This window comes from Carcharhinus amblyrhynchos, chromosome 16 (assembly GCF_965287045.1).
Source record: "Carcharhinus amblyrhynchos chromosome 16, sCarAmb.v2.hapA, whole genome shotgun sequence".
Lineage (NCBI taxonomy): Eukaryota > Metazoa > Chordata > Chondrichthyes > Carcharhiniformes > Carcharhinidae > Carcharhinus > Carcharhinus amblyrhynchos.
Window position 1 is genome coordinate 59,568,648 of NC_137339.1, and position 25,619 is coordinate 59,594,266.

Below are 25,619 nucleotides of genomic sequence, written 5' to 3' on the forward strand. Positions count from 1 at the left end.
ACTGCGAATGGTTGGGTCTGGAATGTTCTGTCTGGAAATGTGATGGATGCAGGTTCATTTGAGGCATTCAGGGGGACATTAGATTATTATCTGAGTAGAAAAAATGTGCAGGGGAATGGGGGAAAAGGCAGGGGAATGGCACTAATTCATGATGCTCGTTTGGAAAGCCAGTACAGATAGGATAGCTGAAAGGCCTTCCTCCGCTCTGTAATGATTTTGTGGTGAACCCTGAAGCACAGAGCAGCTGTGACTGTCCCAAATTGCATCTCCATATTGGCGTGTTCGCCTATAGCCTGCATTCGCCCTCCACCAGATACAGACAGCTTCTCACAGTCCACGTGCCAATCATATCCGTGGGCTGTTCCATAACTCGCTGTGTTTCTCTTTGTTTCTCCCAGGTGTTACAATGACTGTACACATGGCTGGTGCAGTGGGCCCCCCCACTACTCCTGTAACTGTGAGCTGGGTTGGACTTCAGACCCAGACTCCGTCAATCAGACTGGCATAGAGTGCAATATTGATTGTGGTTGTAACTCGCACAGCACCTGTCTCACCGGGATCGGGAACTGCGATGAGTGCCAGGGTAAGAGACTTGATAACTCCCTCAGTTTGCAGCCCTTGATTCAGTTTCCCAAACATTTGCAGCACACAAGCAGGCCATTCAGCCCATTGTGAAAATAACACTGAAAGATCTGACTGCACTAAACCCATTTTCCAGTGCTTGGCCCAAAGCACTAGAGATTACGGCAACAAGAGTGAATATCTAAATACTACTTCAATGTTACCAGAGTTGTGGACTCAACCTCTCGAAGGTGCAGAGTTTCAGATTCCCACCATCTTCTGGGTGAAAAAGTTTCTTCTGAAATCCCTTCTAAATCTCCTGCCCATTACCTTAAATCCCTTAGGTTATTGGCCCCTCTGCAAAGACGAAATGGGATAGCTACCATATCAAGACAAGAAGGTTTGATGAAGGTAATGCAGTGGATTTTGTGTACATGGAATTTAGCAAGACATTTGACAAGCTCCCACATGAAAGATTTGTCAAAAAAGTAAAAGCCCATGAGATACAGGGTAATGTGGCAAACTGGATCAAAAGTTGGCTTAGTAACAGGAAACAAAGGTCAGTGAGGAAATGGAGAGTTGTTTCAAGTGTTCCATAGGGTTTGGTGTTGGGATCCCTGTGTTGTATATTAAAAATTTGGACATGGGCGTGGGGGGACACAGTTGGAAAATTTGCAGATGGCACAGATTGGTCAAGTCATGCATAGCAAAGAGGATCTACAAAGCAATATTGATGGGTTGGTGGAGTGAATGGATTTTACTATTGGGAAATATGAGATAATACATTTAGTGAGGTGAAACAATTACGGGTAATACACAATAAATGGGAATATACTAAGAAGGGTTGATGAAGTGAGAGATCAGGCATACAAGTGCAGAGGTCCCTATAGGCAGCAGTTCAAGTGGACGAGGTTGTAAAGAAGGCATTTGGAAAGCTCTCCTTTGTTGGCAGAGATATAGAATATAAAAGCAAGGATGCAATGTCGGAATTGTATAAAACACTGGTGAGGCCACAATTGAAGTATAGTGTGCAGTTCCAATCACCATATTAGAAGAAGGACATAATTGCTTTGAAGATAATGCAGAGAAGGTTTACAAGACTAGTGCTAGGACTAGAAAAATGTAGCTATGAGGAGGGATTGGATAAATTGGGGTTTTTCCTTGAAACAAAGGATGAGGGGTGACTTGATAAACGTGCACAAAATTAACTCTAATGTAAGCTACCTTGTGACTAACAAGTAAATTAAGAAATAAAATGTATGGGGGAAAGTGGACAGGATAAAATTGTTCCCCTTGATGGAGAATTCTAGAACCAGGGGACATAGATTCAAGATAAGTGGCAGAAGGTGTAGAGGGGACATGAGCAAGAGTTTCTTAAACAGAGGATAGTGGGTGTCTGAATTCACTGCCTAGGTTAGTGGTGGAAACAGAGACCCTAAAACTCTTTTTAAAAGTACCTGGATTTGCACTTTAAGTGCTGTAAACTACAGGGTTTTCGCCCAGATGTAGGCAGGTGGGATTAGAAAGCACAGATGGGTGTCTTTGAGCTGGCATAGCCGAAAGGTCACCTCCTGTGTTGTAACTTTTCTATGGTTCTAAATTCCTCATAATTTTGTACATCTCAGTCAGGTCCCCTTTCAGCTTTCTCTGCTTTAAGTAACAGCCCCAGTCTAACCAACCTCTCTTCATTGTTGAAACACTCCAACCCAAGCAACTTTTTGGCGAATCTCCTCTGCACCCTCTCCAGTGCAATCATATCCTTCCAATAGTGCGGCACACAGGACTGTTAACTGTGGCCTAACCAGCTCCATCGTAACGTCCCTGCTCTTACATTCTTTGCCTAAGCTAATAAAGGCAAGTATCCCATTTGCTGCCTTAACCACCTTATTTTTGAGATTATTTATCAGTGTTACAAGTAAGCTTATATTAACACTGCAATTAAATTACTGTAAAAATCCCCTTGTCACCACACTCTGGTGCTGTTCAGGTACGCTGAGGAAGAACTTAGCATGGCCACTGCACCTAACTAGCATGTCTTTCGGATTGTAGGAGGAAACCAGAGCACCCAGAGGAAACCCATGCAAACACGGAGAATGTGCAGACTCTGCACACAGTGACACAGCCTGGAATTGAACCCTGCTCCCTGTGAGGCAGCAGTGCTAACCACTGTACTGCCATGTCATGCCGTTTTCAGGGATCTGTGGACATGCACCCCAAGGTCCTTCTGATCCTCTGTATTTTCCAGGGTCTGACCATTCATAGTGTAATCTTTTGCCTCGTTAGCCCTCCCCAAGTATGTCACATCTCACTTTGCCACCTTGAATTCCATTTCCTACTGCTCTGCCTTCCTGACCAGTGCATTGATATCCTCCTGCAATCTGTGGCTAACCTCCTCGCCATTTACCACCCTACCAAATTCCATGTCACCAATGAATGTAAAATTAATCAAAATCATTAATGTACATCAAAAATGGCAATGGCACCCAGCCACATGGGGTCCCAGCACCAGAGTTTAGACACCCTAAACTCCCTCTGCCCTCTCTAAACGCCCTCTCTGGGCTCCCCCTGCCCGCCCTCCCTCTGTGAATCCCCTGAACATACTGTCTCCTCCTGAATCTGTCCCTGTCTTTCCCAGGACTCCATGACAGCCTGTGAGACTGGGGAAAGAGAAACTCTTCCTGCCCCCCACCCCGAACCATCCTCCTCCCGATCCCTCTCCTCTGACATCTCACTATGAGGGATCTGCTCTTCCCCCTTTCATTATATTGGTTCCATTATATATCCAGCCACCAGTGATGGCTTCCCTTGCCCCTCACTTGGCATTCCCTTTGGTCTCCCTCTAAAGGATCTATCCTTGCCCCACCCCTGCCCCCTCTTATTACTCATCATCTAAATGCTGTCCCTCCTCCAGTTCCCCCGAAAGAAGGCCATGGGTGTTAGATTTCACATCTGCGCTGCCCACACCCAGTTTCACCTCTGCCACCACCAAGGTAAGTTCCTTGCCCCAGCTGTCAATGCCATCCTCTCCTTGGCAACAGTCTGCGAGTTGGTTAGTCCATTCACAGCATTGCTGATGCAGTTTTCTGACCCAAAATGCTGCCATGACATCCACCCTGTCTCAGCTGCAGCTGCTGCTGAACCACACCTCCCCACTTCCTCCCTCCCTCCTCCCTCCTCCTCTCCCTCCCCCCCCCCCCCCCCCCCCCAAGCCAGTTTCACAACCTTGCTTTCTCACCAGAGACCCCACCTTGACGTCCACTCCTGTCTCAGCTACTCCTGAATCCTCCATTCACACCTTTGTTCCTTCCAGATGCTACTCTTTTTCATTTGAACATGGATTGTGGGCATTGCTGGCTGGAACAGCGTTCATTGCCCATCCCTAATTACCACTTGAGGGGGGCAATTATGAATCAGTGACATTGCTGTGGGTCTCGTGTCCCATGTAGTCCAGACCGGGTAAGGACAGCAGATTTCCTTCCCTAAAGGACATTAGTGAACCAGGTGGGTTTATTGACTGTTGACAATGGTTTTGTGGTCACAGAAACACAGAGCTCCTACAGTGCGGAAGGAGGCCATTTGGCCCATTGGACCTACACTGACTCACTCACTGACTTATCCAGGCCTGTTTCGCCTCCCCCGCACATTTACCCAGGCTAATCCATCTAACCCACACATCTTGGGCCATTAAGGGACGATTTCAACATGGCCAATTGACCGAACCTGCAGCTGGGGTGGAGGAAGAAACCACAGCACCTGGAGGAAACCCATGCAGACACGTGGAGAATGTGCAAACTGCACACAGGCGGTGACCCAAGGCTGAAATCGAACCCAGGCCTCTGATGCTGTGAGCTATCAGTGCAAGCTACTCGTAATTCCAGATTTTTATTGAATTCAGATTTCACTATGCGCCATGGTGGGATTTGCACCCAGGTCCCCAGAGCACTATCCTGGGTCCCTAGATTACTAATACTAATGCCAGTGCACCACTGCCTCCCGTATTCCAATGCACTTCCGGCTGCCCTTCCATATTCTTACCATTCATAGACTTAAGGTGATCCAAAACTTTGCTGTTCCTGTCCTAACACCAAGTTCTAATCATCTGCTCCCTGACCAAAGACTGGCTGCTGGTTAAGTGATGGCATGATTTTCAAATTCTCTTCTCATCTGCAAAATGCATGGCTGACATTCCAGCGCAGCACTGAAGGTGTGCTGCACTGTCAGATGTAACATTAAAGCAAGGCCCAATTAGCCCTGCTCGAATGAATGTAAGATAACCATCCCTCAGCCAATGTCACATCTGGGTCAAATTGCTGTTCGTGCAAGCTTGCTACGTCCTAATTGGCTGCCATGCTTCTTGCATTACAACAGGTCCCTTGGTAAGGAATGGAGTGAAAGATTATCGGGGTGTCAGTGGGAATTCGGGGTTTGGGTTACCACCGGATTCAGCCAAGATCTCTGCAAATGGCAGAGCGGGGCTGTGTGGCCTACTCCTGTTCCTAATTCATCTGTTTATCCTGATGGAAGGGGTCATCAACAGTGCTATCAAGTACCATTTATTCAGCAATAACTTGCTCATGGACGCTCAATTTGTGTTCTGCCAGGGTCATTCAGCTCCTCTTTACAACCTTGGTTCAAACATTGACAAAAGAGTTAAACTCCAGAGGTGAGGAAAGAGTGACTGGCCTTGACATTAAGGCAGCATTTGACAGTGTGGCATCAAGGAGACCTCATAGAACTGGAATCAATGGGAATCGGAGGGAAAACTCCACTGGCTGGAGTCATACCTGGCAAAAAGGAAGATGATTGTGGTGGTGGTTTGAGGTCAGTCATCTCAGCTCCAGGGCATCTCTGCAGGAATCCCTCAGGCTAGTGTCTCAGGCCCATCAATCTTCAGCTGCTTCATCAATAAACTTCCTTCCACCGTAAGGTCAGAAATGGGGATGTTCACTAATGTTCAACACCATTCGCGACTCCTCAGATACCGAAGCAGTCCATGTCCAAATGCAGCAAGACCTGGATAATATCCAGGCTTAGGCTAACAAGTGACACTCCATCCACCACCTTCAACATTCCCTCCTTCTACTATGATGCACAGTGACAGCCGTGTGTACCATCTACAAGATTACTGCACCAACCCACTAACGCTCCTTAGCCTGTGGCCTCTGCCATCTAGAAGGACAGCAGAGACGTGGGATCACCACCACCTGGATATTCCCTTCCATCACTCAACTTGGAAATATATCACCTATTCCTTCACTGTTGCGGAGTCAAAATTCTGCAACTCCCTTGCTAACAGCATTGTGGGTGTACCTAGGCCTTAGAGAATGCAGCAGCTTGAGAAGGCAGCTCACCACCATCTTCTCAGGGAGCAATTAGGGATGGGCAATAAAAGTTACCCTAGCTGGTGATGCCCATGTCCTGTAGAATAATTTAAAAAATACATTTCTTTTCAAATAATGATAACATTCCCGAGTTCCTCATTTTTGCTTTTGTCACTTGGCTGAGCAGTCTTTCTGGGATGTTCTGTGGGCTGACGGAAGAAGTTGATGTTGGCCTCCTGACAGCACAGGAGGCTCAGGGTGATGTGACAGAGCTGTAAAGTTTCAAGTTTAGTTATTATTGTCACTGAAGGACACTGAAGGTGAATTTAGCATGGCCAAGCATGTCTTTTGGAGTGTGGGAGGAAACCGGAGCATCCGGAGGAAACCCACGCAGACACAGGGAGAACGTGCAAACTCCACACAGACAATCACCCAAGCTAAGCCTGATGCTATGAGGCAGCAGTGCTAACCGCTGTGCCACCTTGCTAAATGTGGAAACACTGTTTCTGTTGAGGGAGGGAAGTGGGTGTAAGGTCAAGAGTCAAAGGCCACAGATTGGAGATCATTGACGAAAAGGACCCTAGAGTTGCTGGGGAAGGATTTTTTTTGTTTACATTGTGAATTCTCTGACCTGAGAGGAAACAGATTAGTGGCAAGTCTCCGCTGCAAATTCGAGAAATGTGTGTAAGGGAAAATGTAACTGGAGGAAGAATAGGGGAGTGGGCTGAAGCAGACAGCGTTTGAATTATATTGAACAGTTTTGAACACACTCTCGCTCTCTCCTGACCAAGACCAATTCACTATGATCCTCACAGACTGGACGATGGGGCAGCATTGCGAGTTGTGCCGACCTGGCAGCTACGGCAACGCCACAGAAAAGGATGGCTGTCGGCAGTGTGCTTGTAACGGGCATGGTGCCAGCTGGCTCGGGGAATGCGATGGCTCGACGGGAAGCTGCTTCTGCACGGAAAACACAGGAGGGACGCACTGTCACAACTGTGTCGCTGGTTACTACGGAGACCCACGGTGAGTGAAGTCTGTCTCCCTGTTCCCCAGCAGAGAGGAGGGTGGCATTTTCCTACCAGTGTCTATGATTTTTCTTGTTGCTCACCCATTTCTCCGCCAGGGAGCTGCCATGGGCAGGGGGGTGGGGTGAGGGAGAATCTTGGTGGTTGCCTTTAGCAAGCCTGGAAGTTCCCGCTCAGTGGGAAAGTCCAGAAAAGTCTGCCCAGTGAGAAGGAGAGAATCGCACAATTGCAGGAGGAGTCCACTTGGTCCGTTGTGTCTGACTGACTCTTCAAATGAACCACCTCGTACCATTCCCCAGCTCTCCAATCTATCCTCATAACTGAAGCTTCTCATCCTACACTGTTCTCATAAGCCTCTTCTGCACTCTCTCCAATGTGTTCACATCCTTATATGTGACGCCCACAATATTGTACACAATATACCAGCTGCGGTCTTGTATAAGTTCAGCATAAACTCCTTGCTCTTGTATTTTATGCCTATATTAATAAAGGCCAGAATACTATAAGCTTTATTGACTCCTTTCTCCACCTTTTTTGCCACCTCAATGATTTTTGCACTGGTCCCACTGCTTGTGCAGACCCTTAAGCGTTATTTAATATTGTGTCTCTATGTTCTTCTGACCAATATCAATCACCTCACACGACCCCATATTCAACTTGCCAACCAGTCACGTGTGTGCAGTCACACATACACAGTCATTTGTTCAACTACACATACACAGCTCACATATGCACGGTCATGTGCATGCACAGGCAAACTGTCAAACTCACAGATGCGCAGCCACATGTGCACGGTTATATGCACGCAGTCAAACACATGCATGTGCAAATGCATGCATGCTCAGTCAAATGCATGCATAGTCAAGCACGCACATGCAGTTATACCAGGTGTGTAAGGACAAACACACACAGTTAAACACGCATGTGTGCGCACACAGTCACGTGCATGTGAGGTTCTTGTGTGTCACTGTGTTAGACTGAGTACACACAGTCAGGCACATGCATGCATGCACAGTCAAACACAGTGACACACAAGAGCCTCACGTGCGCTCATATTCACTCAATAACACACACATTCTTGTGGGCTTTCACATGCACATGGATGCATACACACTGACACAATAGTTACATGGGGACATTCACACACAAACACAGTTACACATTCACTCGGGAACACTGTCACTCATAAGAACATAAGAAATAGGAGCAGGAGTAGGCCATCTAGCCCTTCGAGCCTGCCCCGCCATTCAATAAGATCATGGCTGATCTGTCGTGGCTCAGTTCCACTTTCCCGCCCTCTCCCCATAACCCTTAATCCCCTGTCTTATCAAGAACCCATCAACCCGCTTCTTAAAAATATTTAGCGAGGCAGCCTCCACCACTTCAACGGGCAGAGAATTCCAGAGATTCACCACCCTTTGAGTGAAGAAGTTCCTCCTCAACTCCGTTCTAAACCGCCTCCCCTTTATCTTGAGGCTGTGCCCCCTAGTCCTACTGTCTTTTTTGAGCGGGAAGAGTCTCTCCACCTCTATCCTATCCATCCCATTCATCATCTTATATGTCTCAATGAGATCTCCCCTCATTCTTCTAAACTCTAATGAGTACAAGCCCAGTTTATTCAGCCTCTCCTCATAGCTCAATCCCCTCAACTCCGGTATCAGCCTAGTAAACCTCCTCTGCACTCCCTCCAGGGCTAAAATATCCTTGCGCAGGTGCGGCGCCCAAAACTGCACACAGTACTCCAGCTGCGGTCTCACCAATGCCCTATACAGCTGCAGCAAGACCTCCCTACTTTTATATTCAATCCCCCTCGCTATGAAGGCCAGCATCCCATTCGCCTTCCTGACCACCTGCTGCACCTGCAAGCTGGGTTTTTGCGACTCGTGCACAAGGACCCCGAGGTCCCTCTGCACCGTCGCCTGCTGCAGTTTTTCGCCACGTAAGTAATAGTCCTTCCTACCATTCTTCCTACCAAAGTGGACCACCTCACACTTGCCAACATTAAATTCCATTTGCCATTTCCTGGCCCATTCGCCCAGCCTATCTAGATCCTTCTGCAGACTCTCCACACCCTCCGCACAATTTGCCTTTCCCCCAATCTTGGTGTCATCAGCAAATTTCGACACCCTGCACTCGGTTCCCTCCTCCAGATCATCTATATAAATGGTAAATAGCTGAGGCCCCAGCACCGACCCCTGGGGCACCCCACTAGCCACTCTCACATGCTCTCCCTGACAGATGCATATACAACACACAGACAGAAAAATGATCACACCATGTCACCAGCTCTGTATCCCCCATTCCCCTCTCCGCACGCACACATAAGCACACGAGTGCACGTAATCGGCCCCTTCATATATGCCGAGAGCCACTCAGGCATTGATCCCGGCTTGTTGTTTTTACAGGGATAATGGTACATGTTACCGTGAGTGTGAGGGTCGAATCCTATTGAAAAACATCTCATCCTCAGCACTGGGCTCAATGAGAGGACACGGGATCTCAGTAAATGGACTGGCCTATTGCCTGTGGGTGCTGTCCACCTCTGACTCACTGGAATCCTGTCAGGAGGTGAGCAGCTGCCCAGTGGTCAGCTTGACCATCAGACCAGACATCAGAATGAAGTGTGGTGTGAGTATTACTTGAGAGCAATGGCGGATGATGATAGAGAGTTCTTTACCCAGTCCCGTTCATACAGCAAATTCATTCCTGCTCATGTGTTTCTTTCAGGAAAGTTATGTCTACGTCTTTGATGGGATTCCAGAATTCCTGATGGATTCCCATCTCAGCAGCACAATCCACGCTGACCCCAAGCTTGTTGGAGCCTTCTGTGGCAATGGCTGGGATCAGCCAATCACAGTGGACGCAATGTCAGGTACCTTAGTAGAAACTGTATTGGTGGGTGGAACGTCACCAGGAGAGCGCTCTGTCACAGTGCGTCACTGGAAGAGGGCTCTGTCTCGGTGTGTCACTGGGAGAGCACTCTGTCACAGTGCATCACTGGGAGAGTGCTCTGTCACGGTGCGTCATTGGAAGAGCGCTCTGTCACGGTGCGTCACCGGGAGCGCGGTGCGTCGCCAGGAGCGTGCTCTGTATTTCCATGTCATTTCCTCTGAGCTACAGTTAGTGTGCACACAGGTGCTAATAGTGCAGTTTCTATGGTCTGGTTAAGGGTTTGCCTTTACCAAGACAGTGATGTCCATATTTCAGGTCTGTGATTGTTGCGGAAGCTGTAGAATGTGATTGATCCAGAATAGTTACTTGTCTCTCGCTGTGTCTGCTGAATGTTTGAAAGTTCAGCTTTTCTATATGCTGATAATATTTCTCTTTTCTTGGCTGGGTTTTTTATTTCTCATTGATTTTATTCTCCTGTTGTCAGGTGTGCTGACTGTTTATCTGGAAGCAAACATCTCCATCGGAGCAGGCATTGCCTTGGAAGGTTTCAATGCCACATACACGGTCAATAATTGTCAGCCTAGCTGCGGCGCCAACCAGCAGTGCCAGATGGGGCAGTGTGTGTGTGCCACTGGCTACGTTGGGCCAGACTGTGGCTGGCAGAGATGTCCCAACAATTGTTCAGCCCATACATGGGGCGGTTACTGTGATTCGGTAAGTCCAACACATCTCTAACTACTGCCTCACATTAACCAAGCAGTGACCGTTCCACCAGGGGGTCATGGAGGATGACCATACCCCCCCTGGGGGGGGGGGCCCGCGGTGTGGTCACAGTGAAGTCTGGGCTTCTGCTAACCCTAGCTGTTCTCCGACAGGTCACGGGACGGTGTGTCTGTGCCACTGGATTCGGCGGCAGCAACTGTGGAATAATCACTCATTCCGGCACAATCACCTGGGAGACCATCACTGACACCAACACACAGACAGTGAGTACACACAGGACAACTGCTCTCCTGCCCCCCCACCCCCTGTCCTGCTCTGCACCCCCTCCAGTCCCGCTCTGCACCACCACCACCACCCCCGTCCCCCTCCCGCTCTGCACTCCTCCCCGTCCCCCTCCCGCTCTGCACTCCTCCCCGTCCCCCTCCCGCTCTGCACTCCTCCCCGTCCCCCTCCTGCTCTGCACCACCCTCCCCCTCCATTGGCCCCAAATCGTGCCCTTGCCACTACTCCCTTGACCCCCCTCCCCCGTCTTCACCATCTGTTGATTAGGTTCTGGTGTTCTGTGGGGATGTAGCACCTGTCTCCAAGCTCTGAATGTAATTCTCAATCCCCAGGAGCGTGGAAATCCCTTATTGCGTTTTGGACACTCAATGGTGGAAGGCCCTGATTCAAGCCTCTGGATATTTGCTGGTTTGTCTCTGAGAGATGGGATTCTAAATAGTATTTACAAGTAAGTGGCACTGACCAAGCCTTGGTGTTGGAGACCCTGTCAGAGAGGGATTGAAATCTTATTGTTAATCTATTTACTTTTCCCAGACTGGTGGCCACTTACAGTGTGTCTGTTGTGCCAGACTGGTGGCCATTTGCAGCGTGCCCCTTGCTGCTAGACCAATAGCCATTTGCAGTATGTCTGTTGCTGCCACACTGGTGGCCATTTACAGTGTGTCATTTGTTAGTTTTGCATTTTAACATAAGAACATAAGAAATAGGAGCAGGAGCAGGTCATCCAGCCCTTCGAGCCTGCCCCGCCATTCAGTAAGATCATGGCTGATCCGAAGTGAATCAGTTCCACTTTCCTGCTTTCTCCCCATAACCCTTAATTCCCTTGTCTATCAGAAATCTATCTATCTGTGACTTAAATATATTCAACAAGGTAGCCTCCACCACTTCAATGGGCAGAGAATTCCAGAGATTCACCACTTTGAGTGAAGAAGTTCCTCCTCCTCTCTGATCTAAACTTACCCCCCCCCTTATCTTGAGACTGTGCCCTCTAGTCCTGCTATCCTTTCTAAGCGGGAAGAATCTCTCTACCCTATCTAGCCCCTTCATTATCTTGTAAGTCTTTATAAGATCCCCCCTTTAACCATGAATAAAGTGGACGTACAGATTTAAATGCTGGGAGAAGAGGGGTCAAAGAGCAGCAGACATTATTTCTTACACAACCTACTGGGGACTATGACAAAGGTATCTTCACAAATTAGAAAACACAATTGAACAAGAATAGGCAAATTGCAACTACTGTGGGTGCTGAAAATGCTGCTAGTAGCTCCGCCTCCCTGGAGAAAGAAAGGGTGTTAATTTTCCAGGTGGATGATGTTATCTTGAGTGTCCTCTGGCAGGTTTTCTCTGGCTGATCGTCACTGGAGCCGAGAAGTGCAGACACAGGGTCCGAGACCCAGCCCACGCTATTTCCATGCAGCTACCTCCATTCCTTCCAGAGACATCATGTATGTGCTTGGGGGACTCACTGACTCCGGAGTCGCCAGTGATTTCTGGCTGTTCGATATGACCAGGCAGCAGTGGACTGAGGGAAAGGTATGGATTTGTTTTACATCAACAATATGATTGGCCGTTAATCAGGAAGCAGCGTGTCTCACGAGTGCTATTGACACCGATACACAGGACAAACTGCTCTCCATTCTTCTTCCCCTCCTAGTCCAGGTTCCTGTGAGGGAGATTCAGGGAGAGTGATTGTTGTCAAGGGTGGGGAAACTCACTCCTTCACATGGGGAGAGTGGGTGTTGTCAAGATTGAATGGGAGACTCACTCCCCTCACACGGGGAGAGTGAGTGTTGTCGAGGATAGGGATGTGAATAGTCAGAGAGACCCCTGTCGGCAGTGTATGTGGAGTGGCATGGCTTGGTTAACTCTTCTTTGTTGCTTCCTGCAGTCCGACATTTTACTCCCAGTTGCTGGCCACACCCTGACCCAATGCCGGAACTCTACTTTGCTCCTCGTTGGTGGTTACTCCCCAAAGAATGGCTTCAACAATAAACTGCTGGGATATAAGATTGACTCAGGAACCTGGAGCATCAGCCAGGCAACAGGAACTGCACCCACAGGTATAGTAGGAGACAAGAAATAAAGCATTGTACACCCACAGGGCACATGGAGAGAGCAGTCTCACAACACCAGATTAAAGCCCAACAGGTTTATTTGGTAGCCTTGCCTCTTCATCGGGTGAGTGAAGAGTTCAGTTCACAAACAGGGCATGTAGAGACACAAACTCAATTATAATGGTTGGAATGCAAATCTTAGCAGGTAATCTGGTCTTTATGGATACACTCAGTGTGAGTGGAGAGAGGGTTAAGCACAGGTTAAAGGGTTGTGAATTGTCTCCAGCCGGGGCAGTTAGTGAGATTTTGCAGGCCCAGACATGTCATAGGGATTACAGAGAGTGTGACATGAACCCAAGATCCCAATTGAGGCCTTCTTCATGTGGTTATCAGTTTTTGTTTGGTGATTCTGCATTGTCATGTGAGGTGAAGGCCACCTTGGAGAACGCTTGACCAAAGATCAGAGGCTGAATGCCCTTAATTGCTGAAGGGTTCCCTGACAGGAAGGGAACACTCCTGCCTGGTAATTGTTGAGCAGTGTCCATTCATCCATTGTCTCAGCATCTACATAGTCTCCCCAGTGTACCATGCCTCGGGACATGCTTTCCTGCAGCGTATCAAGTAGAAAATGTTGGCCAAGTCACAAGAGTATGTACCGTGTACCTGATGGATGGTGTTTCCATATGAGATGATGGCATCCTGTGTTGATGATCCAGCACGTCTTGCAGAGGTTGCTGTGGCAGGGTATATGTGGTGTTGTGGTCACTATTCCCATGAAGGCTGGGTAGTTTGCTGCTTATATGTCTATTTAAGGTTGTGCGGTTGTTTGAAGGTAAGTAGTGGAGGTGTGGGGGATATTTGTCTTCATCGATGACATTTTGAATGCTCTGGAGGAGATGTTGTAGCTTCTCCGCTCTGGGGAAGTACTAGGCAGCAAAGGATACTCTGTCTTCCGTGTCCCGTGTTCGTCTCATGAAGACGTCTATGCGGTGTTTCACTGTGGCACGTCGGAATTGTTGATCGATGAGTTGAGTGTCATATCCTGTTCTCACGAGGGCGTCTTTCAGCATCTTACATGTCTGTTGCGATTCTCCTCATCAGAGCAGAGCCTGACCCCCACACACAGACTCACACTGTACACAAGCCCTGACCTCCACACACGGATTCTCACTGTATCTCTCTCCTCCCACCCCCACCCACCAACTGACTCATACACACAGACTCACACTGATCCACACATCCCTACATTGACTTGCTTGCGTACACACACACACATGCATACACACAGGTGCGCACTGACTTACACTGTACACAGACCCTGATCCTTACAGTGCAGTTGCAGTTCAGATAGTGGGGCGGGGGGAAAAGGATGTGGCAATCTATCACAAGTGGGGTTATCTGTTGCCCTGTTCTGGTGGTGGGCAATGTGTTCGTGTGCCCTGGTACTGTTTGTTAGAATGATATGGGCCCAGTTTTCAGCCTATTGATCAAGTTGTCTGCTCATTGCAGGTTTGTACGGGCACTCAACAGTCTATCACGAGGCCACTGATGCACTGTATGTGTTTGGCGGCTATCGATTTTACCTGGAGAGTGTATCAGCCTCACGTGAACTGTACAGTTTATACCTACCCAACCTAACCTGGAGCCTCCTCGCGCCCTCCTATGGCACAAAGGTATTTAGCAATACTGCTCAGAAGGCAGTCACTGGCAAGAGAATGGAAAACAAAGAGAATAGTTCCCTTGCTTCTCCCTGGCTAATGGTTACCATTTTGTCATCATTTCTAGCCTTTCTCCCACTTTTTCCACGTCGCCGCACTCTTCCGGGATACAATGGTAGTCATTGGAGGCCGAACAGAGCAGGAGGATTTCAGCGCTGATGTCTTGTTCTACCAGATCAACTGCAACACCTGGATCACTCCCAATAACACAGGTACAACACCTGGATCACTCCCAATAACACAGGTACAACACCTGGATCACTCCCAATAACACAGGTACAACACCTGGATCACTCCCAATAACACAGGTACAACACCTGGATCACTCCCAATAACACAGGTACAACACCTGGATCACTCTCAGTAACACAGGTACAGCAACACCTGGATCACTCCCAATAACACAGGTACAACACCTGGATCACTCCCAATAACACAGGTACAACACCTGGATCACTCCCAATACACAGGTACAACACCTGGATCACTCCCAATAACAGAGGTACAAGACCTGGATCACTCCCAATAACACAGGTGCAACACCTGGATCACTCCCAATAACACAGGTACAGCAACACCTGGATCACTCCCAATAACACAGGTACAACACCTGGATCACTCCCAATTATACAGGTACAGCAACACCTGGATCACTCCCAATAACACAGGTACAACACCTGGATCACTCCCAATAACACAGGTACAGCAACACCTGGATCACTCCCAATAACACAGGTACAACACCTGGATCACTCCCAATTATACAGGTACAGCAACACCTGAATCACTCCCAATTATACAGGTATAGCAACACCTGGATCACTCCCAATAACACAGGTACAGCAACACCTGGATCACTCTCAGTAACACAGGTATGACATCTGGATCACTCCCAATAACACAGGTATAGCAACACCTGGATTACTCCCAATTATACAGGTACAGCAACACCTGGATCACTCCCAATAACACAGGTACAAGACCTGGATCACTCCCAATAACACAGGTGCAACACCTGGATCACTCCCAATAACACAGGTGCAACACGTGGATCACTCCCAATAACACAGGTGCAACACCTGGATCACTCCCAATAACACAGGTGCAACACCTGGATCACTCCCAATAACACAGGTGCAACACCTGGATCATTCCCAATAACACAGGTGCAACACCTGGATCACTCCTGATAACACAGGTACACACCTGGATCACTCCCAATTATACACGTATAGCAACACCTGGATTACTCCCAATTATACAGGTACAGCAACACCTGGATCACTCCCAATAACACAGGTACAGTAACACCTGGATCACTCCCAATAACACAGGTACAGCAACACCTGGATCACTCCCAATAACACAGGTACAAGACCTGGATCACTCCCAATAACACAGGTGCAACACCTGGATCACTCCCAATAACACAGGTGCAACACCTGGATCACTCCCAATAACACAGGTGCAACACCTGGATCACTCCCAATAACACAGGTGCAACACCTGGATCACTCCCAATAACACAGGTGCAACACCTGGATCATTCCCAATAACACAGGTGCAACACCTGGATCACTCCCGATAACACAGGTACACACCTGGATCACTCCCAATTATACACGTATAGCAACACCTGGATTACTCCCAATTATACAGGTACAGCAACACCTGGATCACTCCCAATAACACAGGTACAGTAACACCTGGATCACTCCCAATAACACAGGTACAGTAACACCTGGATCACTCCTAATAACACAGGTACAGCAACACCTGGATCACTCCCAATAACACAGGTATAGCAACACCTGGGTCACTCCCAATTGTACAGGTAGTGCAACACCTGGATCATAAGAACATAAGAAATAGGAGCAGGAGTAGGCCATCTAGCCCTTCGAGCCTGCCCCGCCATTCAATAAGATCATGGCTGATCTGAAGTGGATCAATTCCACTTTTCCCGCTTTCTCCCCATAACCCTTAATTCCCTTGTCTATCAGAAACCTATCTATCCGTGACTTAAATGTATTCAGAAACGTAGCCTCCACCACTTCAATGGGCAGAGAGTTCCAGAGATTCATCACCCTTTGAGTGAAGAAGTTCCTCCTCAACTCCGATCTAAACTGCCCGCCCCCCGCTTATTTTGAGGCTGTGCCCTCTAGTTTTGCTATCCTTTCTAAGTGGGAAGAATCTCTCTACCTCTACCCTATCTATCTCCTTCCTTATCTTATGTCTCTATAAGATCCCCCCTCATCCTTCTAAACTCCAACGAATACAGCCCCAGTCTATTCAATCTCTCCTCATAGGCCAACCCCCTCATCTCTGGTATCAGCCCAGCGAACCTTCTCTGCACTCCCTCCAAGGCCAATATATCCTTCCGCAAGTGCAGCAACCAAAACTGCACAAAGTACTCCAGCTGCGGCCTCACCAGTGCCCTGTACAGTTGCAGCAAGACCTCCCTACTTTTATATTCTATCCCCCTCGCTATAAAGGCCAGCATTCCATTTGCCTTCTTGATCACCTGCTGCACCTGCAAACTGGGTTTTTGCAATTCGTGTACAAGGATCCCCAGGTCCCTCTGCACCGTAGCATGCTGCAGCTTTTCGCCTTTTAAATAATAATCCCTCCTACTATTATTTCTTCCAAAGTGAATAACCTCACATCTGCTAACATTATACTCCATCTGCCAGGTCCTCGCCCACTCACTCAGCCTATCCAGATCTCTCTGCAGACTTTCCACACCCTCCACGCAATTTGCTTTTCCACATGTCATCAGCAAATTTTGTTACCCTACACTCAGCCCTCTCCTCCAGATCATCTATGTAAATGGTAAACAGTTGAGGCCCCAGCACTGATCCCTGCGGCACTCCACTAGTCACCAACTGCCAACCAGAATGGCACCCATTGATACCAACTCTCTGCCTCCTATTAGACAACCAATCCTCTATCCACGCTAACACCTTACCCCCAACTCCGTGCACCCTAATCTTTTGCAGCAACCTTTGTGAGGTACCTTATCAAATACCTTTTGGAAATCTAAAAACACAACATCCACCAGTTCCCCTCTGTCTACCACATTAGTCACATCCTCAAAGAAATCCAATAAATTCGTCAAACACAACTTCCCCTTCATGAATCCGTGCTGCGACTGCTCTATCAAATCATTCTTTTCTAGGTGCCTCGCTATTTCTTCTTTGATGACGGATTCTAGCATTTTTCCAACTACAGACATTAAACTAACCGGCCTATAATTCCCTGCCTTTTGTCTACTATCTTTTTTAAACGGGTGTAACATTAGCCGTTTTCCAATCTTCCGGCACTTCCCCAGAGTCCAGCGAATTTTGATAAATTCAAAGTCTATCAAGCACCACCTCTCTAGTGACAGTAATCGCATTAAGGACCTCATCTCCTACCATCCTTCTGTCTTTAATATCCGGCAAACTATATTTGTGTCCTCCTCCGTATAATTGGGATCACTCCCAATTATACAGGTAGAGCAACACCTGGATCACTCCCAATTATACAGGTAGAGCAACACCTGGATCACTTCCAATAACACAGGTACAGCAACACCTGGATTACTCCCAGTAACACCGGTACAACACCTGGATCATTCCCAATAACACAGGTATAGCAACACCTGGATCATTCCCAATAACACAGGTATAGCAACACCTGGATCATTCCCAATAACACAGGTATAGCAACACCTGGATCATTCCCAATAACACAGGTGTAGCAACACCTGGATCGCTCCCAATAATACAGGTACAGCAACACCTGGATCACTCCCAATAACACAGGTACAACACCTGGATCACTCCCAATAACACAGGTACAACACCTGGATCACTCCCAATAACACAGGTACAACACCTGGATCACTCCCAATAACACAGGTACAACACCTGGATCACTCCCAATAACACAGGTACAACACCCGGATCACTCCCAATAACACAGGTACAACACCTGGATCACTCCCAATAACACAGGTACAACACCTGGATCACTCCCAATAACACAGGTACAACACCTGGATCACTCCCAATAACACAGGTACAACACCTGGATCACTCCCAATAACACAGGTACAACACCTGGATCACTTCGAATAACACAGGTACAACACTTGGATCACTCTCAATAACACAGGGACAGCAACACCTGGATCTCACAATAACACAGGGACAGCCACACCCTCATCACACAATAACACAGGTACACTGACACCTGGATCACTCCCAATAACTCAGGAATAACTCACACCTAATAGCACATTCTAACCTTGCTGGAACCTGTCCTGATGCTCATTGTTTTGCCGTCATCACCAGCTCTCACTTGTGTCTCTGTCTAATCCCTGCAGCTGATTTTCCCTGCTCTGTATTCCTCTGTCACCTTTCCATCATTGCCTTAGCGCCCTGAGTTTCTGCACACAATCTGCTCCCTCCTTTTCCTCTTCCCACGTACTCCTCTGTTTCATTCAGCAGCATCTGCCAGTTCTTCACCTGGGCTGTTGCCCTCTTATTGTCTCCTTCAGCCTGTTCCTCCATCTCATCTCCACTCACTGTTGCAGAGGATGTCTTGCCTTATCTCCACTCCACCTCATGTGGTCCTGTTTCACTGGAAAGACAGAGGCTGAGGGGAGACGTAATAGAGGTCTACAAAATTACCAGAGGCATAGACAAGGTGGACAGTCGGAGGCTTTTTCCCTAGGTGGAAATGTCAGTTACAAGAGGGCACAGGTTCAAGGTGAGAGGGAGAAAGTTTAAGGAAGATGAGTGGGGGGAGTTTTTCACGGAGGGAGTGGTGGGTGATGGAACGTGCTGCCAGGGGAGGTGGTGGAAGCAGGCACATTAGCAACATTTAAGAGGCATCTAGATGGGTACATGAATGGGGGGGGGAATAGAGGGATATGGATCTAGTAGGGGCAGGTTTTTTTTTAATTAGGGCATCATGATGGCACAGGCTTAGAGGACCTATTAAGGGCCTACTCCTGTGCTGTACTTTTTTTTGTTCTGTGTGTTCACTTTGAAACACAGTAAAAAGTCTGACGACACTAGGTTTAAGTCCATCCGATTTATTTGATAGTACACTCACTAGCTTTCGGGGTTAGCCCCTTCGTCAGGTGAATGGAGAGTTCTGGCCTCAGACAGAGCATATAAAGCACAGATGGTTTACAGATTACTGATTAGAATGCGAATCTTTACACCTAACCTGCTGTTTAAGTCTTGAAGTGGCTGACAATGTGAGTGGAAGGAGCACTGATCACAGGTTAAAGAGATGTGTATTGTCTCCAGACAGTACATAAGAACATAAGAAATAGGAGCAGGAGTAGGCCATCTAGCCCTTCGAGCCTGCCCCGCCATTCAATAAGATCATGGCTGATCTGTCGTGGCTCAGTTCCACCTTCCCGCCCTCTCCCCATAACCCTTAATCCCCTCTCTTATCAAAAACCCATCAACCCGCGTTTTAAAAATATTTAGCGAGGCAGCCTCCACCACTTCAACGGGCAGAGAATTCCAGAGATTCACCACCCTTTGAGTGAAGAAGTTCCTCCTCAACTCCGTTCTAAACCGCCCCCCCCTTTATCTTGAGGCTGTGCCCCCTAGTCCTACTGTCTTTTTTGAGCGGGAAGAGTCTCTCCACCTCTATCCTATCCATCCCATTCATCATCTTATACGTCTCAATGAGATCTCACAGTAAGTGTGGTTTTGATAGCCAAATGATAGCCAAGTTCCGTGCACATGAGGACGGTCTCAACAAGGATCTTGGGTTCATGTCGCACTATCTGTAACCCCCGTGACTTGCCTGGGTTTGCAAAACCTCACTTACTGTACTGTCTGGAGACAACACACATCTCTTCAACCTGTGCTCAGTGCTCCTTCCACTCACATTGTCAGCCACTTTAGGACTTGAACAGCAGGTTAGGTGTAAAGATTCGCATTCTAATCAGTAATCTGTAAACTGTCTGTGCTTTATATGCTCTGTCTGAGGCCAGAAATCTCCATTCACCTGACGAAGGGGCTAACCCCGAAAGCTAGTGAGTGTACTATCAAATAAATCGGTTGGACTAAAACCTGGTGTTGTCAGACTTCTTACTGTGTTTACCCCAGTCCAATGCCGGCACATCCACATCATGTTCACTTTGAGTCATGGATCGTTCCTGTGAAGTGTTTTGATACATTGGGCTATGTTTCAAAGAGTCTGTGGGTTTCTTGTGTCTATGCTATCCAACATTGCGGCCTCCAGCTCCCTCTGGATTTCCCTCCCGGAATCTTTCCACATTTCCCCTTCCTCTTTGACCATGTCTTTAAAACACCAGTTCTGATATCAGTGTGGTTCAGTCTGAAATATTGTTTCATCATGCTTGTGAAATCACTTTGGTGTGTTTTACTACCTAAATGCAAAAGAGTTTCTACTGGTCTGAACCCTTACCCACTCAACTGACTTCCCACCCTTACCTCTATCCCTACCTGACCTCCTTCCCTCTCCCCCAACCCCTGACTGACCTGACCCTGCTTCAGAATTCCTGCCCTCCCATTGACTGAGCTGCTCACCCTGTTCCACAGCTGAACCCACCTCTGCTCCAAGACTAACCTCTCACCCTCAACCCAAGACTGACATCGCAGCCCAACCCCTCACCTTGTCCCAGGAATGGCCCCCTCGCCCCTGACCACGGGCTGGCCCCCTCGCCCCTGACCACGGGTTGGCCCCCTCATCCTGCATCCCTTCCTCTACCTCCAAATGACTTTTTACTTTCCACTCCTGGACAACCATTGCTGCACTCATCCACCCTCCCCCCACCCCCAGTCTTTGATTGACCTGCCCCACCCCTGTTCAGTGAGCTGTCTGACTGGAAGCTCTCCCTTCTCTGTAGGGGGCTCAGTCCTGGGAGTGCCAATGAAAGGTTCGATTTCTCACGCCGCTGTCAGGCTGAAGAAGAAGCTGTACATCTCGGCAGGATATGGGGGAGTCATGCTGGGCTCAATGGTAGCTCTCTCCATCCCACTGGATCCGTGTCTAATATTCACCAACCCGGGAGCCTGTAACAGCAGCAGCTGTGTGTGGTGCCGTTCAGTACGTAATGGGAGTTGTTTGTCTGCAGACGAAGCAGAGAGGTAGGAGTTCAACATTTCCATTACTCACCCAGACCTAAAGAGACCCAACAGATCCCAGGCTCAGGGAGACCCAGCAGATCCCAGAGCCAGAGAGCTTAATGCTATCTCCACTCACATTGTCTGCACTTTTAAGAATTGATTAGCTGTAAAGACTCGCATTCTAATCAGTATTCTATAAACTGTGTGTGCCTTTATATGCTCGGTTTGTGACCAGAACTTTCCACTCACCTGATGAAGAGGCAAACCCTGAAAGCTAGTGGGTTTACGATCAAATAAATCTGTTGGACTTTAACCTGGTGTTGTGAGACTTCTTACTGTGTTTACCCCAGTCCAACACCAGCATCTCCACACCAGGGAGACGCGACAGCTCGCGGGCCCGGGGAGGGGGCTAGCAGATTCCCGGAGAGATCTTGAACAACCCAGCAGGCAGTGTTTCTCTCCGCCTGGTGTTGAGCTTTTAACATCTTTATAATTTGCTTCTGTTCTGGTGTTCCACTGATGCACCTTCTGCAATACTATTGCTTTTTCTTGCCAGGTATGGGGTCGAGTCAGGAAGCTCGCTCTGTGACCCTCTGCCCAAGTTCCCGGATGACTGTCGGCGTTTGAAAACATGCAGTGAGTGCTTGGCTCGCCACCCCAAGGTCATGGGTCAAATGCAGAAACTGGTGAGTACTGACAAACCTCAGTCTTGTGTGCAGCTCAGTCTCGCGCGCGCCCCCCCTCTGTCTCTCGCGCGCGCCCCCCCTCTGTCTCTCGCGCGCGCCCCCCCTCCGTCTCTCGCGCGCGCCCCCCCTCCGTCTCTCGTGCGCGCCCCCCCTCCGTCTCTCGCGCGCGCCCCCCCTCCGTCTCTCGCGCGCGCCCCCCCTCCGTCTCTCGCGCGCGCCCCCCCTCCGTCTCTCGCGCGCGCCCCCCCTCCGTCTCTCGCGCGCGCCCCCCCTCCGTCTCTCGCGCGCGCCCCCCCTCCGTCTCTCGCGCGCGCCCCCCTCCGTCTCTCGCGCGCGCCCCCCCTCCGTCTCTCGCGCGCGCCCCCCCTCCGTCTCTCGCGCGCGCCCCCCCTCCGTCTCTCGCGCGCGCCCCCCCTCCGTCTCTCGCGCGCGCCCCCCCTCCGTCTCTCGCGCGCGCCCCCCCTCCGTCTCTCGCGCGCGCCCCCCCTCCGTCTCTCGCGCGCGCCCCCCCTCCGTCTCTCGCGCGCGCCCCCCCTCCGTCTCTCGCGCGCGCCCCCCCTCCGTCTCTCGCGCGCGCCCCCCCTCCGTCTCTCGCGCGCGCCCCCCCTCCGTCTCTCGCGCGCGCCCCCCCTCCGTCTCTCGCGCGCGCCCCCCCTCCGTCTCTCGCGCGCGCCCCCCCCCCGTCGCCCTCCCTCCCTCTGGCACGCGCGCGCCCGCCACCCCCACCCCCACCTTGCATCCGAACTCTCTCACACACATTTGCATTCGTGTCAATCCTAATATGCTCCCCCTTCGGCTTTCTGCTCTGCATGCACCCCTAACCATGCTCATTGATTGCCTGCTTGCTCTCCCATCCCATTCCAACATGCAAGCTCACCGACGGATGATGTGAATCACTGAAGCCCTATTTGTGTGAATAACAGATGTCAGGCCTATGATTCACTCACACTCTTTGTTCCTCTTAGAGGTGTAAATGGTGCACCAACTGCCCCGAGGGAGCCTGTATCAGCACAAACACCAGCTGCACAAAGGAGAACGACTGCCGCATTAATCAGCGCGAGATCTTTGTTGCCAGCAACTGCTCTGAAATATCATGTGAAGCCTCTGATTGCAACAAGTGCACTGCCTCTGGGAAGTGTATGTGGACACGTCAGTTCAAACGCACAGGTATGGTGCAATGAGGGGAATTGCTGCACGTACTCAGCACATCTGGAGGTATCTGTTCTCTCTTCACTGATTTGAATCGACAAGTGTTTATCTCTACACATATACTGATAGACTACATTCAGAGAAGCCCTGACTCCTGATCCGGGGAGGTCCTGGCCCCGGATCCAGGAGTGGGGAAGGAAGGGACTTCTGTCGTCATATATGGTATTAGAGCCATGATTTATTCCCCACTCCCATCCTTGTGTTTCAGGTGAGACACGTCGGATTCTCAGTGTGAGCCCTGCCTACGACTGGACTTGCTTCAGCCACTCTCTGCGCAATGTGTCACCAATGCCAGTGGAATCCTGCCCGCCCGAACCATGCCCGACACCATGCCATAACCTCACCACCTGCAGCGAATGCCTGAGCTCAAACGGCTCAGATGGGGGCTGGCAGCAATGCGTCTGGAGTCTGGCTTTGCAGCAGGTAAGCACATATTTCAAATTTGTAATGTAATGGTGAATGAGCCAGAACACAGGAGAAATGACAGCAGGGGCAATAGCGATCATAACATATGGTTAAAATGACGCTTGAGAAAGACATAATAAGACAAAGATGATGGCAATAGAGTAGTATAATTGCTAAATTTGAGGACAGGAGAATGATACTGTGGCCAAAAGCACTGATAATGAGTTGTAACACCATTGGAAAGGGTGGTCAATAGAGTCATATTCCATTAAATTCAAGTGTCTCTTCAAGTCATAAAACATTTTGAAATGAAGAAAGATGAAGACAAAATCGGAACCAAGGGGAAAGGTAGATACTGTGTACAGAGATGATTAAAAAAAGAGTTGGAAAAAGTTAAGTAATTAGCAAAGGCGAAGAACACCTCACCATTAACATAAAATTGCCAGAGCTGCTTCTTGGGAGTGACATTTTGAGACTGTACCACGTAAAGAGATAGTACAACTGACAAGAAAAAACGTGTGGTCAAAGAGCATCTTAGAAAAAGCAGAGATTTAGCGAGGGAATTCAGAAGTTGAGTCTGAGGGGATACTCGAGACTAGAATTAAGAGTTTATTTTTACTGGTGTCACAAGTTGGCTTACATTAACACTACAGTGAAGTTATTGTGAAAATGCCCTAGTCACCACACTCCAGCGCCTATTCGGGTACACTGAGGGAGAATTTAGCACAGCCAATGCACCTAACCAGCACATCTTTCAAACTGTGGGAAGAAACCAAAGCACCCAGAGGAAACCCATGAAGACATAGGAAGAAAGTGCAACAGATAGTCACCCAAGCCCCGAATTGAATGAGTTCCTGGTGCTGCAAGGCAGCAGTGCTTGCCACTGTGTGAGAATTGGTGGGGCAGGAGGGAATTCTCTGGATAAATAGCCACATGTCAGCCAGAAATGGGAGGTGGTGGGTGCGGGGGGCAAGGATAGACCTCTGGGGTGCACCAGAGATAACAGGAAAGAGGAAGTGAAGCTATTGCAGAGCTATAGCTCTGACTATGATCAGACAGCTATGAGAGAACAGACCTGGGAGATCAGCCAGGAAAAGAGAGAGAGAAAGAGAGTAACGGGTTTATTGGGCAGTAGGAGTGGGACGTGAGGGATTGAGCAAATTAGGGGCTGCAGGACTATGGGGGGAATCTGAAGGTCGGCAGGGAGAGCAGTGGGCTTTGGAAAATACAGTTGTAAGTGAATCTAGTTTATTCCAGGGGCAGGTGCAGAAGGAGCTGAGGTTGGGAACGGGATGTGCGAGAGATGAGCTGATGTGTATTTGACACTGGGACTAGCAAAGCCAGAGTGAATACAGGTTGGGGAGTTTGCACAGACGGTGAGATTCAGGCAGGGTTAGAGAACATGATGCTGTCAGCGAGCAGGAGAAACCACTATGGGCATGGGCTGAGGAAATTTTTATTGTACGTGACCTCCTGCCATACACACGCTCCCCCAGAGTCCATTCTCCTCCTCCGAACACTTAGATCCCCTCCTAAGCACCGTGACTCTCTCTCCATAGCCCCAGCCCATTCTAGCGAGGGGGATTGAATATAAAAGTAGGGAGGTCTTGCTGCAGCTGTATAGGGCATTGGTGAGGCCG

At 49.0% G+C, this 25,619-nt stretch overlaps 1 protein-coding gene across 1 annotated transcript in view; it reads left to right on the forward strand.

The window, feature by feature from the left end:
- Positions 1 to 25,619, forward strand: part of megf8 (multiple EGF-like-domains 8) — a 91,103-nt gene that overhangs the window by 57,460 nt on the left and 8,024 nt on the right. The window contains 15 exon segments of the mRNA XM_080205156.1: positions 399 to 583; positions 6,698 to 6,908; positions 9,316 to 9,538; positions 9,638 to 9,782; positions 10,287 to 10,516; positions 10,678 to 10,788; positions 11,140 to 11,255; positions 12,145 to 12,340; positions 12,696 to 12,867; positions 14,371 to 14,644; positions 14,646 to 14,791; positions 21,460 to 21,700; positions 22,236 to 22,365; positions 23,331 to 23,532; positions 23,783 to 23,997. Of these exon segments, the coding sequence (XP_080061282.1) occupies positions 399 to 583; positions 6,698 to 6,908; positions 9,316 to 9,538; positions 9,638 to 9,782; positions 10,287 to 10,516; positions 10,678 to 10,788; positions 11,140 to 11,255; positions 12,145 to 12,340; positions 12,696 to 12,867; positions 14,371 to 14,644; positions 14,646 to 14,791; positions 21,460 to 21,700; positions 22,236 to 22,365; positions 23,331 to 23,532; positions 23,783 to 23,997 (2,797 nt within the window).